The following is a 16,168-nucleotide window of genomic DNA, read 5'->3' as shown; positions in this document are numbered from 1 at the left end:
ATCAAAATTCTACACACAAAACAATACCCTATTATGACAATGTGAACAAAGTTTACCATTGTTGCAAATTTATTACAAATAGAAAAGTAATAAAACACATTTACATAAGTATTCACAACTGTTGCCTAATATTTTGTTGATCCACCTTAGGCAGCAATTACAGCCTCAGGTCTTCTTGAATATGATGCCACAAGCTTAGCTCAACAATCTTCAGGCAGGTTTTTTTTTTTTTTTTTTACAAATGGTTTGGAAGCCACCCTGAAATCTTGGCTGTGTGCTCTGGGTCGCTATACCACTGAAAAATGAACCATCATTCCAGTATGAGGGCCAACATGGCTCTGGAGGTTTCCATCTATGATGTCTCTGTACATAGCTGCATTCATCTTTCCCTCTATTCTCACTAGTCTTCCAGTTATTGCCACTGAACAACATCCACATAGCATGATGCTACCATCACCATGCGGATGGTATTGGCCTGGTAATGAGTTTCCTCTCAACATAACACCTGGCATTCACACCAGAGTTGAATTTTTGTCTCATCAGACCAGAGACTCATGGTCTGAGAGTCCTTGAGCTGCCATTTGGCAAACTCCAGACAGGCTGCCATGTGCATTTTATTAGGGAGTGGCTTTTACTGGCCACTCTACAATACAGGCCTGATTGGGGGATTGCTGCAGAGATGGTTGTCCTTCTGTAAGGTTCTCCTCTTTCCACAGAAAAAAGCTGAAGCTCTGACACAGTGACCATAGGGTTTTTTGGTCACCTCCCTAACTAAGGCCCTTCTCCAGTAGCTCAGTTTAGATGGCCGTCCAGCTCTAGTTAGAATCCTGGTGGTTCTAAACTTCTTCCAGTTACAAATGACGGAGGCTGCTGTGGTCAATGGGACTTTCAGAGCAGCAGAAACGTGTTTGTATCCTTTTCCAGATTTGTGCCTCAAGACAATCCTGTCTCAAAGTTCTACAGACAATTCCTTTGACTTCATGCTTGGTGTTTGTGCTGACTGTCAACCATGGGACCTTAAATAGACAGGTGTTCCTTTCCTCCATTTAAGCTGAAGAAACATCTCAAGGATGACCAGTGGAAACAGTATGCAGCTCAGCTCAATTTTGTTTCCAATTTGTTTTAAATTTGCAAAAACCTCAAACTTTTTATCGCATTATAATAATGGGGTTCTTTGTGTAGAACTTTGAGGAAAGACATTCCTTTGAAACCATTTAGAATAAGGCTATAATATAGCTGTGTAAAAAGTGCAACAATGTGAATACTTTCCAGATGCAATGTATATCTTCTTAAATATTTTCCAATTATTTTAATTTTAATGGGGCATGAAAATGATTGAAGATTCTGTTATAATGTATCCTGAAAGCCAATGATTTATGATGAAACAAGAGGAACAGAGAGGTCTTTATAATAACTCCCTAAAAACAAATACACAGCTTGTAACATGTAAAATAGTTTATTTTTGTAAATGTTTCTAAATTCAATTCCACAAAATCCAAACCTCATACTCTGTACACTTCAGAAGGCATTTTCAAAAACAAAAAATAAAAGGAGAAAAAAAAATCTCGACTACTTTACACGACCAAGAAAATGTAGCACAAACACGCTGGCAGGATAATGTAATATCATACAAGAGAAGAAAAATATCCAAGAAACAATTTTGTTACAACCATTCATTGAGAAAATATATACAATTGAGTTTTCAGAAAGTTAAAAAAATACATGCCATATACATTACAAGTTCTAAGACTGTCTGCAAAATTTTACAGTCGACTTGAAATTGTGCACGCAAAAACTCGTCTGTTTCTAAGCATGTGACTTGTGAAGTGTCAGTATAAGAAATATTTTTGATTAAGCAGAACGTCGTGTCTGTCCGGGAAAAGGTAGAACAACCTTCGGTTCCACATACAATTCTCTCTGTCGCACACTGGTTCATGTACGTTACAACATGATTAGATATTTGCACCTTTCCCCCCAAAAAAAGTAAAGTAAAAACACTTTGCTGCTTTTATTTAAGATAAAAAGTTAAAAAGTTGTTTCTTGGGGTTTTATCTCCTAATTCACAGTTCTTAAAAATCAGACCTGATTTCCAGCAAACGGATCACAACGATCTTACTGTCCTTTTTCTATTTTTTGATTCTGTAACTGAACATTTGTCAACAAAAATATTTCTTTTGAGTGGTCAAAGTATGTGTAAGTCACAAAAACACTACGCTACAATACCTTACTTTTAATACAACAAAAATACTTTGTGAATTATTGTGGTTATGTTACAAATTCTGTACAGAATAGTCATAATATATACTCTCAAACTGAAATAACGTCCATCTTAAATAAATTTCAATGACAAATAAAACAAAAACAATTTTTAAAAACACCCAAACATCGAGAAGGTTAAGGTAGTATTTGGTCGGTTATTCCTATAGTTTTCTTTATATACATTTGTACAAAAGTAACAGCATGTCTTCTTCAATCTCCAAAAACAATAGCCTTCTTTAACTCGTCATTTTTGAGAATAAAATTCACTCACTCAGTAATAAATACAAAACCTCTCAAATTCCACACAAATCACATGACGGAGACCTATGATACAACTGACTCATGGAATCAAGTATTTAAAAGTTTTTCTGTGTCTGTTTTTTGTTTCTTTTCTTTTTTTTAGTGCAAGTTAATATTCCCTTCATGGTATTCATTGCTGTACATTCCTCATTCAGTGATGTCTACATTTAGTCTAACGGCATACATTATTATATAACAAAAGGGCCTGCCCTTAGTTAGCAGTAAGGCCGCACCCTGCACAGTGCTTTCTCATTCGCTGGTGGATTCTGCACCCCATGTACACCACAAATAAACAAGCAGATACATACAGACAGATGGAGGCGTTGTGTACGACAAACGCCTCTTTTACATATGGCACGAGTCACATCCTGCTACTGTGTTGGATTTCTCTTCCTCCAGAAATTGTCCCCCCACCCCATGATCCTGATTAACCTTTAACCCTTCTGGATTTGTTTTTTTCTTGTTAAAACGACTTCAGTGTGGAGTTTTTTTCCTCTCTGTGCAGAGATCATGACACTCACTTGGCCGAGCAAGGAATGGTTTTGATGTTTAGCTCAGTTAATCCACTTCCTGCACTCAGGCGCTCGGCAATGGCAAGCAATCTTGTGCTGGCCTTCAATGGCGTCGAGCTGATAGTCAAAACACAGCTGAAAAACAAGGGAAGGAAATTTGTCTCTGAATGACCCCAAAAACAGCCACATGAATATTGGTGTTAAGGCTCAAAGATACCCACCTCTTCTCCCTTTTCAACTCTGCAAATGCAACTGATGATGATTTTGTAGCCTCTCTCAAATGTAACCACTTCAGCAACACAGTTGGGGGCACATGAGTGATTGATGTATCTAAAGAACGAAAAGAAAAAAATACACATATTTACACAGAGTTCCCAAACGTCAGTTCAGAGTAATTTGCTTCTGCGTTTCCGTCACCTCGCTTTCTGATTGGCTACGCGTCAGATTTAAAAGTGCTGCGTGCTCGTTTGTCCTTGGGGAACCCCCCACACGGTAGGATATCGGGCCAAGACAATCTAACATGTTGAATATGCCCAATTTGAGGTCGGAGCGGTCCTGACATCCTTCTGAGCAGACTAGATCACTCTTAACACACCACACACTGCAGGAATATCTAATAAGATTATCTTAAGAGCGATCACAATGATCGAGGCATGTCGGAAGAGGAAGATCGCGTTAAAAACCGGTATTAAAATCCTGCCTGTAAACCAGGCATAAGGAACTGAAGAGAGACGGTCGCTGCAGAGATTAAAAGCAATTATGGGATTTTTTCCCTCAGCGGTTACACTCTGAAACAGAATTTAGATCATGTCAAACATCTACAGATTTGTAATAATTGAAGATTACGCTATGTAACCCAAAGAAGGCATTACACACATACACAAGGCAGAAACATCGTGCCTCATTTTAAAAAAACTTAAAATCTGTTAATGATACAGACACCTGGAGGTGTGGGGCTGTTTCTAATTGCATCTCAGAACATAATCACTGGAAAATATTTGGACCTTACCAAAAGTGGCTTAAAAGAACGTGTTTACACCCTCTCTGCCTCTACAGTCAACTGGGGGGGCAACGGTGGCGACAATGGTAGGGTTTGTCCTATAACAGGTGGGTTGCCGGTTCGAAACCCGCTCTGTCTGTTGTGTCCTTGGGCAAGACACTTCACCCTCCTTGCCTGCTGATGGTGGTCAGAGCTACATTCACAGACTGTCAGTGTGTGAATGTGTGGATGACTGATTGTAGTGTAAAGAGCTTTGGGGTCTCTGGGGACTTGATAAAGCGCTGTACAAGTGCACCCCATTTTCCACTCACTATTGAAAGTGGAAACCCACAATTCATATAATCATCTTTCAAATGTAGTCAACTAATTTTCCTTACCGTGTTGAATGAAGACATTTGTAAAACACTGATATTCAGAATGAGAAAATGGGTTTGACTGTTGTGTTTGCAAGGTAACTCCTGATCAGGGCTGTTTTCTGGGTTACCATGGTAACCTGATTTGGACCTGGTTCCTGCAGCCGAGACAACCAGGTTAAAATAACGGCCCTGTAAGCTACCTTATTTCCTGGAAAAGGTGTCCGCGCTGTTAAGACACCCCTGCTGTAATAGCTACATCCATATTTAACTTCGACAACACCAACTTTAATAGGCTCTAATTTTACAATTGTAATTCGGGCACAAATACAAATTTTAAAGTGACTAATCTAAAAATTAAATGAACAAAAATACAGGTGTAAAAGTGACAGGGTGTTGATTTACATTTTCTGACACATTGATATAATTTGATGAATTTCTGACCTTGCAAGTCCTCCACTTTGAGTGGCATCCACAACATGTTCGCTGTCGATGCGGAACATGAACACTGCTCGGTTCTGTGAGGGAAAATATATTAAACTGTTAGTTTCAGTTAAAGATCAAGACAAAAAGCTGCTTAATGATGTTTTCTTTTCTTACCTGAGATCTGTAAACCTTCGCTTTCCTGATGGCAACCTCATTTCGGAGGACAGTTCCATTGTACTCAATCACCATGGTTTGCTTTTCAATGTCTCTAGCAGCAAACAGCCCCAGGCCCTGTGTATACATCATTTTAGCATCATTTCGTTGGTTTGAATGAGAATCCACAATCTAAAAGAGGGTTAATTTCTTTAACGCATTTATTATACTTTTGTCTATTCTTACATTACAAACAAGCTTTATAAATGATATTGAACGTACTTTATATGTAAAGTAAATTACATATAACTATGTCAGCCTAACATGGTGTGCTATTGTAAAAACAGAAATGATCTTTACTGTTTAATCAAGCATTGAAATCCCCGTTTTCAAGCCAGCCTTGTTAAATAAGAAGGTTCTTATGAGATAGTAATGTAATTATGTAAGGTCTTCATTGTAACAGCCTAAACGTACAAAAAAAATGGCTGATTGTTAATGGATAAAGCATTAAATGAATGAAAACACACATTTTAGGTCCAATTTAAGCCCTGTTTACATGAAAACAATGCAATAAAAACGGGATTTTTTCCCGTTTCTGTTAACACATCTACACGACAATGTTTTATTTACAATCTCTGTTCACACGGCAACAGTACAGATGTGAAAATGGGGTAATTCCCCAGCACAGCTGTAAGTGTTTAACTAGTAGCAAACACTTCCTCCTAACAAAACGGGGGAAAGATTTGCATTTTATTGGAGAATGGTTGTTAGATTTAAAAGAGTCAGCAGCACAAGTAAGAACTATGCAATCCACAATTGTTATTGTCGATATCTTCGTCTTCTGTGGGTTTTAAACTGTGAAGACATTATGTTGTTTCTACTGATATCAGTCATTATGCGCATGCGCCAGGGCTTCCTCATAGAAAGATTATACTTTTACAGTCTACACGACAATGGAGGCAGCGATGTTTTTGAACCATTACACTCTGGAACCCCTTTTCATTTTCAGAGAAAACGTACACCGTTGTTGTGTAATCAAACAGTAGAAATGCAACAAAACTTTTTCGTTTTTTAATCAGAAAATGTCATGTAAACGCGGCTTTAATGTAACTAAAGAACTTTTTAGAAACTCTTGAGTATTTAAAACACGTTAAGGCTCAAAACTGAGATAAAAATTCAGGGTTCCATACTTTAAAATCTAAACATTTCCAGACTCAGATTTCAAAAAGATCAGAATTTCAATTAAAAGACTTAATTTCAGTATTTTTATTACCTAGTTGGGTTTTATGTTTTGTATATTTGTATAAATGAAACAAAACTAAGCTAAGGGTTGGGTTCCAATGTAGCAGTTTGCTAAAAGGAACTGGTTTATTAATGTTTTATTTGCCACTCATCTCTACTTTAAATCTTGAACACCTAGATTGGTCAAATCTAGGCTGCATTATCCTTCACCTAAACACAGATTCTTTAAATCACAGTTTGGACTTATCTAGATCAGGAAAATGATATAAGCACATAAAAACTTTAGGTTAAGGATTTAACCCCGGTTCTCTGAAACATGAGTGAGGTATTTCACTATGGGGACACGCCTCCAGCGCCTGTCCCCCAGAAGCTCTATTACATTACGCCAGTCTTGACTGGCAGGCGGAAGTGACGTCCGCTCCCATGGGAGGACTTCCTCCCAGTATAAAAGTCGACGTCACGTAGGTGATCTTCAGTTTAATAAGCACACCTCTTCCTCGCTCCCTGCAAGGAGGGTGATCTGGTGAGATACCTCACTCATGTTTCAGAGAACCGGGGTTAAATCCTTAACCTAAAGTTCTCTTTCAACATTCGTTTCGGTATCTCACTATGGGATATTTCTGCTCCCGTATTGCCAGATAAGCTCACTCGAAGACCAACAGATTGCATCTTGCATTTATGGCAATGTGGAACCCACACCCAGAACCGTGTGAGCCAGTGTGGGCCTGGTGACATCCAGTTTATAGAACCTAGTGAAGGTGTGAGGGGTCGTCCAGCTGGCAGCCTCACATATTTCCTCCACAAGTATACCCTGGAAAAATGCCCAGGATGAGGCCACACCACGAGTGGAATGAGCCCGCAGACCTGCAGGGGGTGCAAGGCCTCTGCTCTCATAAGCCATAATAATAGCCCCCACTACCCAATGCGAAAGACGTTGCTTTGTGAGAGGCTTTCCTTTATGTGGTTAAGCCCATGACACAAACAGCTGCTCTGATTTACGAAAATCTGCTGTTTTTTTCACATATAACCGCAGAGCTCGTACTGGGCAGAGTGTATGCAGTCGTTCATGCTCCTGAGAGGAGAATGGTGGTGGGTAGAAAGCCATTAATTCAAGGGCATGGCATGGCAGAGCCATAGCAACCTTAGGTATAAAGGCAGGATTAGGTTTCACTAAAACCTTTGACTCACCCAGAAACTGCATGCAGGACGGGTTAACTGAAAGCGCTTGAATGTCACTCATACGCTTAGCAGAAACCAGAGCAATCAATAAGACCGTTTTAAAGGAAAGCACTTTGAGCTCAACCTGCTGCAACGGTTCGAACGGTGCACGTGACAACGCATCGAGTACCATAGGTAAATCCCGTGAAGGAGTGAGGCTCCTCGACACTGGACGGAGCTGTCGTGCACCTTTCATGAATTGACACACCAGGGGTTGCTGCCCCACTGTTTTGTCACCAAAGCCAGTGACAGGCTGAAATAGCAGCCAGGTACACCTTCACAGTGGAAAAAGCCAAGCCTTTATCCAACAGTGCCTGCAGAAAAGTTAAAACGTCCGACACAGGGCTTTGCATTACGCTCACCATAGGTTTTGCGCACCAACCCACGAATGCCTGCCATTTACCCTCATACACGTTACGCGTGGAAACGGCCCTTGCATTTTGAATTGTGTCAATAACGTTCTGGGGAAGCCCACTGGCAGCCAGATTTAACCCCTCACAGGCCAGGCCCATAGGGCCATGCGCTCTGGATGCGGATGAAATATTTCTCCGCGTGCTTGCGTCAGGAGATCTCTGCGGAGGGGAAGCCGCCATGGCTCGCCGTGTAGCATCTGAAAAATCTCCGCTAGTCAATGTTTCCTTGGCCAGCGGGGAGCTATCAGAATGAGTGAGTGTTTTCCCTCTCGCACCCTGGCGAGAGTAGGAATGATCAGTTCCAGCGGGGGAAAGGTGTACAGTAGGGCCGGCGGCCATTTGTGCGCTAGCGCATCCAGCCCAAGCGGAGCTTGTAACTCTGTCAGTGAGAAAAACATCGGACACTGAGCATTTTCCCCTGATGCGAAGAGGTCGACCTCCGCTCGGCCATACCTCTTCCATATCTGGGTCATCACCTCGCTGTGGAGTTTCCACTCTTTGTAGCGGGGATTGTGCCTTGACAGCAGATCCGCACCTCTGTTCATTACCCCTGGCACGTGAGTCGCTCTTAGCAACAGCAAGTGTGAGCTGGTCCAGATTATCAGTCTGTATGCCAGCTCGTGTAAATGACGTGAGCGCAGACCCCCCTGTCTGTTGATGTAAGCAACCACTGTTGTGTTGTCCGTTCTGACCAAAACATGGTGCCCTTTGATAAAGGGCAGAAAGTGTCTCAGTGCCAGCATCACGGCCAGGAGTTCCAGACAATTTATGTGAGCTGTCTGTGTTTGTGGACTCCAAACGCCGTTTACCATCATCCCCTCGTGAGTGGCTCCCCAGCCTGTCAGCGAGACATCTGTGGTAATTACCTTCCTCGTCAGGATGGTTCCCATGGTAACGCCGGTGTTGAGAAAACCGGGACGCTTCCACGGGCTCAGCGCGCGTGCACATATGAGAGAAACCAGGACGCTGCGGTGAGCATGGCGTGTGGGGCTCAAGCTGAGTGACGCCACCCACCTTTGAAACGGGCGCATGTGTAAACGGCCGAGTGTGATGACCCCCAGCGCAGACGCCATCAGACCGAGCAGTCTGAGGCATAACCTGAATTTCACCTGTGTGCCTCTGCGAAAAAGTGCCAGACAAGCCTGAAAGGCTTTTACTCGTTCCGCTGAGAGGCGCGCTCTGAACTCGACTGAATTCAGGTACTCGTATATCTCTCCCTGAAATGCAAACCTGAGGTATTTTCTGTGAGGGGGGTATATAGGGATATGGAAATATGCGTCTTTCAAGTCTATAGAGACAAACCAGTCTCCTTGACGCGCAAACTTTATCAGAGCTGCGTGTGTTAGCATCCTGAACGAATACCGTCTCAGATATGTGTTCAGAGCCCGCAGATCCAATATTGGTCGCAGACCCCCGCCCCTTTTCGGCACGAGAAAGTATCTGGAGTAAAACCCGTCTCTGCTTTGCTCCTGCGGTACCAGCCGGACAGCTCTTTTGTGCTGCAGGGAAATTATTTCCTCTTGCAGGACGCGAGCTGACTCTCCCCGGGCGTATGACTGTACTATGCCCTTGAAACGGGGTGGGGCTGTCACAAATTGGAGCCTGTATCCAAGGGATACAGGCTCCAATTTGCTCGCCACAGCTAAGTGTTGTTTGCCAGTGGACCTAAAGGTGCTTCCGTGTAAACACTGCGCAACACCGGCTGAGGGATCTGCTGTTCTGCTACAACTGCCAGCTGCGCTCGTCCCAGGTCTGCTTCTTCCACAGAAAAAACAGCCTGCTGTGTTAGAGGTAGGGTGAGAGCTCCTCCTTGAGGCCTCATGTGCAGCTGTGGCAAGTGTGGAGCGGGAGCTCCAGCCTGCCGCTGTGCCAAAGCTGGAGCGAGAGCTCCCCCTCGTGGCCTCATGTGCAGCTGCACGGCCATGTCCTGTCCTTGTGTTATTTTTAACATATTTTTCATGTTTTTTTGTTGTGGCTGCGCCCTCGGCTCCAGGACTGGATGCGTGCCAGAAAACAACTTTATTGGACATGTTGTGAAGGGGGAAGGTCGTGTTTTTAGACACTGGCATGTGTTTGTGCACTGGTGTGTGCTTTCTGGCCACAGCTGCGGCTCCACTGAGCTTTCGGTGGCTTTGATCCTCCTCCGCTTCGATCGGCTCTGAACGATGAGCTCCAACGTCGGCTCTGCAGGCCGTTTGAGTTGCCTTGAACGTGGCGTTCTGAACTCGAACTGGGACAGGACGTGTCCTGGTAGGGGGGGTGCAGGTGTCTGGCAGATCCTGCTCTCCCACCCCGAAGACGGCTCCCTAGGTAGCGCGCCTCTTTTTCTTTGCGCTCACAGTAGCGGAAGGGGTCGCTTGGTTCCCCGGCGTTGTCGGGGGAGCGAATGGCTTCCTTCCCCAAGCACCTTTGAGCTCGGTTTGTTTCCCACGGTCCGCTGACTGCGGCTGGCGTTTGGGGATGCGGTAGGCCGGTCGAGCCGCCGCTTGAGCAAACGGCACACGGGGTGCTGGAGGGGGAGGAGGCTGCGCTTTCCTGGGCAGACACAGCTTTAGCGCTTCACCTTCCCTCTTCTTTTCCTCACAGCGTTTTTGCATGGCTGCCACAGTGGGTCCGAATAAGCTCTTCGGGTCCACGGGGGTGTCGAGGAGCTGGTTCTTTTCCCTCTGAGACAGGCTAGAGAGGTTCAGCCATCTAGCTCTCTCCTGAGTGACCATCAGGGCCATGGCTCTCCCGGATGCTTGGACAGCACTTCTGTGGAGACGCAGGCATAGGTCTGTCACCACGCACAACTCGTCCCACAAATCGGCCATCGGTGTGCCAGTCATCTGCTCCTGTAATTCCGCTTGTTAAGCGAGGAGAAGAGACGAAGCGTTTAAGGCTTTAACAGATGCAGCCACCGCCTTGTAGCTTTTCTCATTCAGAGTGGACTGAAAAGAGTCAGCTTTGAATGGAAGGGTGGGTCCTGCTGCTGTCATGGCTGACTTCTGCGATGGGTGCAGGTGAGATGCCAGAAGAGGTTCTACGGGAGGCAGATGTGAAAAGCCGCCGGCCTCCATGCCCGTCCAGTCCAGCGCCGACCCTCCCAGGGCGGGGTTCTTGGCGGTGAGAGGATTGCTCCAAGACCGGGTCGCTTCCTCGAGGCACTCGGGAAAGACCGGCAACAGCTGTCTGCCGGAGGATTTGGCTCTCGGAAGCCGCTTCCCCTCATACCGAGATGTGGTAGTTTCGGTGAGGGTTTCCGGCCACTCGATGCCCAGCTTCTTTGCTGCCCTTCTGCAGACATCATGCAGGTCCGTTGCCGTCGGGTTTGGGGAACCGCAGCGGCTGGTGTCATCCGTCACCGAGGGTTTTGCAACCGACTGGATGGCATAAGGCCCGCAGTCCAGCTCGTCGTCGTCAGACCCAAGACTGATGGACTCCATTTCAGATTCAGACTCGGCATTAGCAAGAGTACTGAAACCTGGAAGTGCGGCCTCGTCTTCCTCTGGGTCAGTCAATGGCGCGACAGCGTCGAGCTGATCACCCCAACTGGCTCCAGCCAAAGTGGGCTCTCTCTCATCCGTACCAGGAAGCTCCGGTGGCGGGGGATTGGCTACCCCCATCATAGGATCAACCTCCGACAGGCTAGCTTGGCGTGCTAGCCTGCGCCGACGAGACTTAAGGGAGAGCCGTGCACAGTGCTCGCAGCTCGCCGGTGATGCCAACGCGTCCTGGGCATGTTGCAGCCCCAGACACGAAGCGCAGACAGAGTGGGTATCTGCCCCAGCTATGAGATTGCCACATGTGCAGGTTCTAGATGGTGGCTTGACTCTGTTCATGGTGAGAACGAGTGCAAGTTACACAACTTCGTAAGCTCCGTTAAGGTTGCAGCTAGTTTGATGACCAGTTGCAGCGCTGCTGTTTGGCGACAGACCAGCGTTGAAAGGGACTCAGAACAGTCGAGCACAGTTATTGAGAAGCGCTCGGCGACCGAGTTGTTAGCTCGCTCTGTGAACAGTTAAGCTAGCTCAAGTTACTGTAATGACCGTCTAAGAGGTGCTTCTGGGAGCGAGAAGAGGTGTTAGACTGAAGATCACCTACGTGACGTCGACTTTTATACTGGGAGGAAGTCCTCCCATGGGAGCGGACGTCACTTCCGCCTGCCAGTCAAGACTGGCGTAATGTAATAGAGCTTCTGGGGGACAGGCGCTGGAGGCGTGTCCCCATAGTGAGATACCGAAACGAATGTTGAAAGAGAACTGTAGGAACAATGTAAATCTGTAGACCTTGCAGAAGTACAGTAAAAGCAAGAGCTTCAATAAACTGTAGTTCACTCACCTGGATGCGGGAGCGAGCCAAGTAGACATTACTTCTCCACTCGCTCTTCATCCAGCGGTACTGGGAGGATCTGGGGTGCACAACCGGAGTCTTGCTATGAGGAACACCACCTTCTCCTTGCGCCACGTTTTGATTCGACCTGGCACTGCTGCTGGACACAACCTGTGGTTGAGGCCTACAATTTGAAGCAAAAAAATGGGACATCTTAACTGCATTGCTCTAATTGTGCCTTGTTAAATGCATCCTGTAAAGTATTCACACTATTGTGATTTAGTTTCCATTGATCAATATTTGATATTTTCATGTGTTTATCTGACATTCAAGTACTTCTGCACACTTTCTATTTCAGAATCAGAATCAGCTTTATTGCCAGTTCGTACATACATACAAGGAATTTGACTCCGGTACACTTTGCTCTTTGGTTTTGTTTTTGTATTACAGAATATACAAATTTACAATGTACAATATACACATATATAATAAAAAGGTGCATTTGCAACATCTGTATGCTGTTGTTTTGTACTTTATTAAATGTTCATCAGAGAAACAGCCTGGGCGAAGAAACTGTCTCTGTGGCGGCTGGTTTTAGTGAACAGTGCTCTGTAGCGGCGGCCTGAAGGTAAAACTCTGAACAGTTTATGTGCAGGGTGTGTGGGGTCTGCAGAGATTTTCAATTCAATTCAATTCAATTCAATAATACTTTATTAATCCCAAAGGGAAATTAAATGTTGTTATAGCTCATATTATGAAGGATTCCTCGAAGAGCCGTTGTAGATGCTGATGGCTGTGGGCAGGAAGGATCTCCTGTAGCGCTCCGTCTTACAGCAGATCTGAAGAAGCCTCTGACTGAAGATATTCTGTTGTTGTAGGACAGTCTCATGAAGAGGATGCTCAGGGTTCTCTATAATGTTCTTTATTTTATGAAGAATCCTTCTTTCCACAATGATCTCCAGAGGTTCCAGAGGAGTCCCCAGAACAGAGCCAGCCTTCTTTATCAGCTTGTTGAGCTTTTTTAAGTCCCTGGCTCTGATGCTGCTTCCCCAGCAAATGATGGTAGAAGAGATCACACTTTCCACAACAGACTTATAGAAGATATGCAGCATCTTGCTGCAAACACCAAAGGACCTAAGCTTCCTCAAGAAGTACAGTCTGCTCTGTCCCTTCTTGTAGATGGCTTCACAGTTGCATCTCCACTCCAGTCTGTTGTCCAGGTGAACACCGAGGACAACCACCTCCTCCACCACCTCCACTTCTTCTCCCATGATAGAAATAGTTTTTGACTTATTCCTGTTTCTCTTAAAATCTACAATCATCTCCTTTGTTTTAGTCACGTTCAAGATGAGATGATTGTTTCCACACCATGCCACAAAGCGGTCCACCACCTTCCTGTACTCAGCTTCTTGTCCATCTCTAAACCACCCCATGACTGCAGAATCATCTGAGTATTTCTGCAGATGACAGGAGTCTGTCTTGTACTGGAAGTCTGAGGTGTACAGAGTAAAAAGGAATGGTGAGAGTACAGTCCCCTGTGGTGCTCCTGTGCTGCTGACTACCTGGTTAGATTCACAACCCTTCAGTCTCACAAACTGTGGTCTGTATGTCAGGTAGTCTTTGATCCAGGAGATTGTTGAGGCCTCCACCTGAGTCTTCTGGAGTTTCTGACAAAGCAAAACTGCAGGGGGTCCTGATGGTTTACTGTTTTCTTACTCAGGTGGGCCAACAGGAGTCTCTCTAGGACCTTCATGATGTGAGATGTCAGGGAAACAGGTCTACAGTCATTGAGAACTGATGGGTGAGTTTTCTTCGGTACCGGAACAAGACAGGAGGTCTTCCACAACACCGGAACCTTCGTCTGGGCCAGGCTAAGGTTGAAGAGGTGCTGCAGAATCCCACACAGCTGCTCTGCACAGCCCTTCAGGACTCTAGGGCTGACATGATCTGGACCTGCAGCCTTATTCCTATTCAGTCTCTCCAGTTGTCTCTTCACCTGACTTCTTGAGACACACAGGTGGAAGAGGGAAGCAAAGGAAGCATCAGCATCTTCTGATATTGTTGATGACAAACATGTAGAAGGGTCTAGGGCTGAGGTGGAAGATAAAAAATGTGAGGTGTTACTGGACAGCTGTGGGTCCTGTGGGTCAAAGGAGGGTGGGATGTCTGTTTGGCTGTGAGCAGGAGAGGAGGATGCGAAGCTTGTTTCTGAACTGAACCTATTGAAGAATGTGTTCAGTTCATTGGCTCTGTCCAGACCTCCATCGGTCTGATCATCCTTCTGCTTGAAGCCTGTGATCTTCTTCATCCCTGTCCACACATCTCTGATATTGTTTTGCTGGAGCTTGATCTCCAGCTTTTTCTTGTACACCTCCTTGCTGTCTCTTATTTTGACTTTAAGTTGCTTCTGTAAACTCCTCAATAATTCTCTGTCTCCCTCTCTGAAGGCTCTTTTTTTCTTGTTAAGCAGGTCCTTCAGGTCACTGGTGATCCAAGGTTTGTTATTGGGGAAGCATCTCACAGTTCTGGTGGGGATGATGTTATCCACACAGAAGTTTATATAGTTGGTTACACACTCAGTCATGGCATTGATGTCCTCTCCATATGGCTGGCACAGTGCGTCCCAGTCTGTAGCCTCAAAGCAACCTTGCAGAGCTTCTTCCTGTGACCATTTTCTCACAGTCCTCTTTATTACAGGTTGCCTCTGAACAAGGGGCTTATATTTCGAGCAGAGAAAAGAGATGTATGAGTCCTTGACATTTGCATAAAACAAATCCAATGTTTTGTTTTTTCTGGTAGAGCAGCTGACAAACTGTTGAAACGTTGAAAGTGTAGCAGAGAGTGAAGCGTGGTTAAAATCACCAGAAATTGCCACAAAAGCATTGGGGTTTTGTGTCTGTAGCTTAGCAACAACTGAGCTGATGGCATCACATGCAGTGTCGGCAACAGCGGAAGGTGGAACGTAAATTGTTGCCAAAATAACACTGGTGAACTCTCTGGGTAAATAATATGGACGAAAACTTACTGCCAACAGTTCAATATCTGGACTGCAGAGATGACACCTCACAGTAACATGTCCTGGATGACACCATCTGTTGTTCACAAGTACTGCTAGTCCACCTCCTTTACATTTGCCGCTCCTCCTTAAATCTCTGTCTGCTCGTATGGTTAAAAAGCCCGGCAGAGAGATGCTGGAGTCGGGGATATGATCCTGCAGCCATGTCTCAGTAAAACACATGATACTGCATGCCCGGTACTCTGGCTGGGTCCTTTGTAGGGCTTGGAGTTCATCCAACTTGTTTCCCAACTATCTCACATTGCCCATCAAAATCGACGGAAGAGATGGTTTGAACTTCCTCCTTCTCTCTCTTCTCTTAGCTCATGCTCTGCATCCACGGCGTCTCCTTTTCAACTCATCAGGGATTTGGGGTTGTAGCTGAAGTATTATTTGAGCTTTTGAGATACTAATCAGCTGCTCCCGGTTGTAAGAAACAACCCCGTTGCCATGGCAATGCATCATAACAAATGTCCAAAATAGAAAGTATTAAGAAAAATCCTCCAAGCTGCACAGCATCTGACACTGGAGTGGACAGTCATCCAAAATAAATCAACTGTATCCACCACAAGAGGAATAGTTCCCAAAAAAGAATAAATCATAATCAAAAGTAACAGAGCTACTCCAACCTGTTGCCACCTTGAGCGGCGCAATTCTAGAAATTTAGCAGCTCTTTTCCTGACCCTAGATCTGTATAAGTCCTGGATGGAGGGAAGGTCAGCCCTGATTATTCTTCGATGAAAGATGGTGAAAAAATCCCAAGAGACGACTCTGATGTTGAGAAGTTCCTCTCTACTGAATGAGACCACAGGATTGTGGCACGACACCACAGAACTGTGACTCGAAAAACATAAAAACACACAAAATACAAAAACAAAGAGAGAGCGAAGCTCCGAGGCTGCCATCGTTGGCGCCATCTTGGTTGG

The 16,168-nt window shown here is 45.0% G+C and overlaps 1 protein-coding gene across 1 annotated transcript in view; it reads right to left on the bottom strand.

Annotated features, from left to right (window-relative positions):
- Nucleotides 1–1,440: 1,440 nt before the first annotated feature.
- The window catches only part of kmt2cb (lysine (K)-specific methyltransferase 2Cb), a 98,488-nt gene continuing 83,760 nt past the window's right edge, over nucleotides 1,441–16,168 (bottom strand). The window contains exons 57-61 of the mRNA XM_047367750.1: nucleotides 12,197–12,371; nucleotides 5,025–5,141; nucleotides 4,869–4,942; nucleotides 3,293–3,401; nucleotides 1,441–3,206 (exon numbers count right to left, since the gene is read on the bottom strand). Coding sequence (XP_047223706.1) covers nucleotides 3,114–3,206; nucleotides 3,293–3,401; nucleotides 4,869–4,942; nucleotides 5,025–5,141; nucleotides 12,197–12,371 — 568 coding nt within the window. The 3' untranslated portion in view covers nucleotides 1,441–3,113. The remainder of the gene's footprint in view (nucleotides 3,207–3,292; nucleotides 3,402–4,868; nucleotides 4,943–5,024; nucleotides 5,142–12,196; nucleotides 12,372–16,168) is intronic.

Source organism: Girardinichthys multiradiatus, chromosome 6 (assembly GCF_021462225.1).
Source record: "Girardinichthys multiradiatus isolate DD_20200921_A chromosome 6, DD_fGirMul_XY1, whole genome shotgun sequence".
Classification (NCBI taxonomy): domain Eukaryota; kingdom Metazoa; phylum Chordata; class Actinopteri; order Cyprinodontiformes; family Goodeidae; genus Girardinichthys; species Girardinichthys multiradiatus.
Note: the sequence above shows the minus strand (reverse complement) of the source record. Positions and strands in the feature narration are given on the sequence as shown.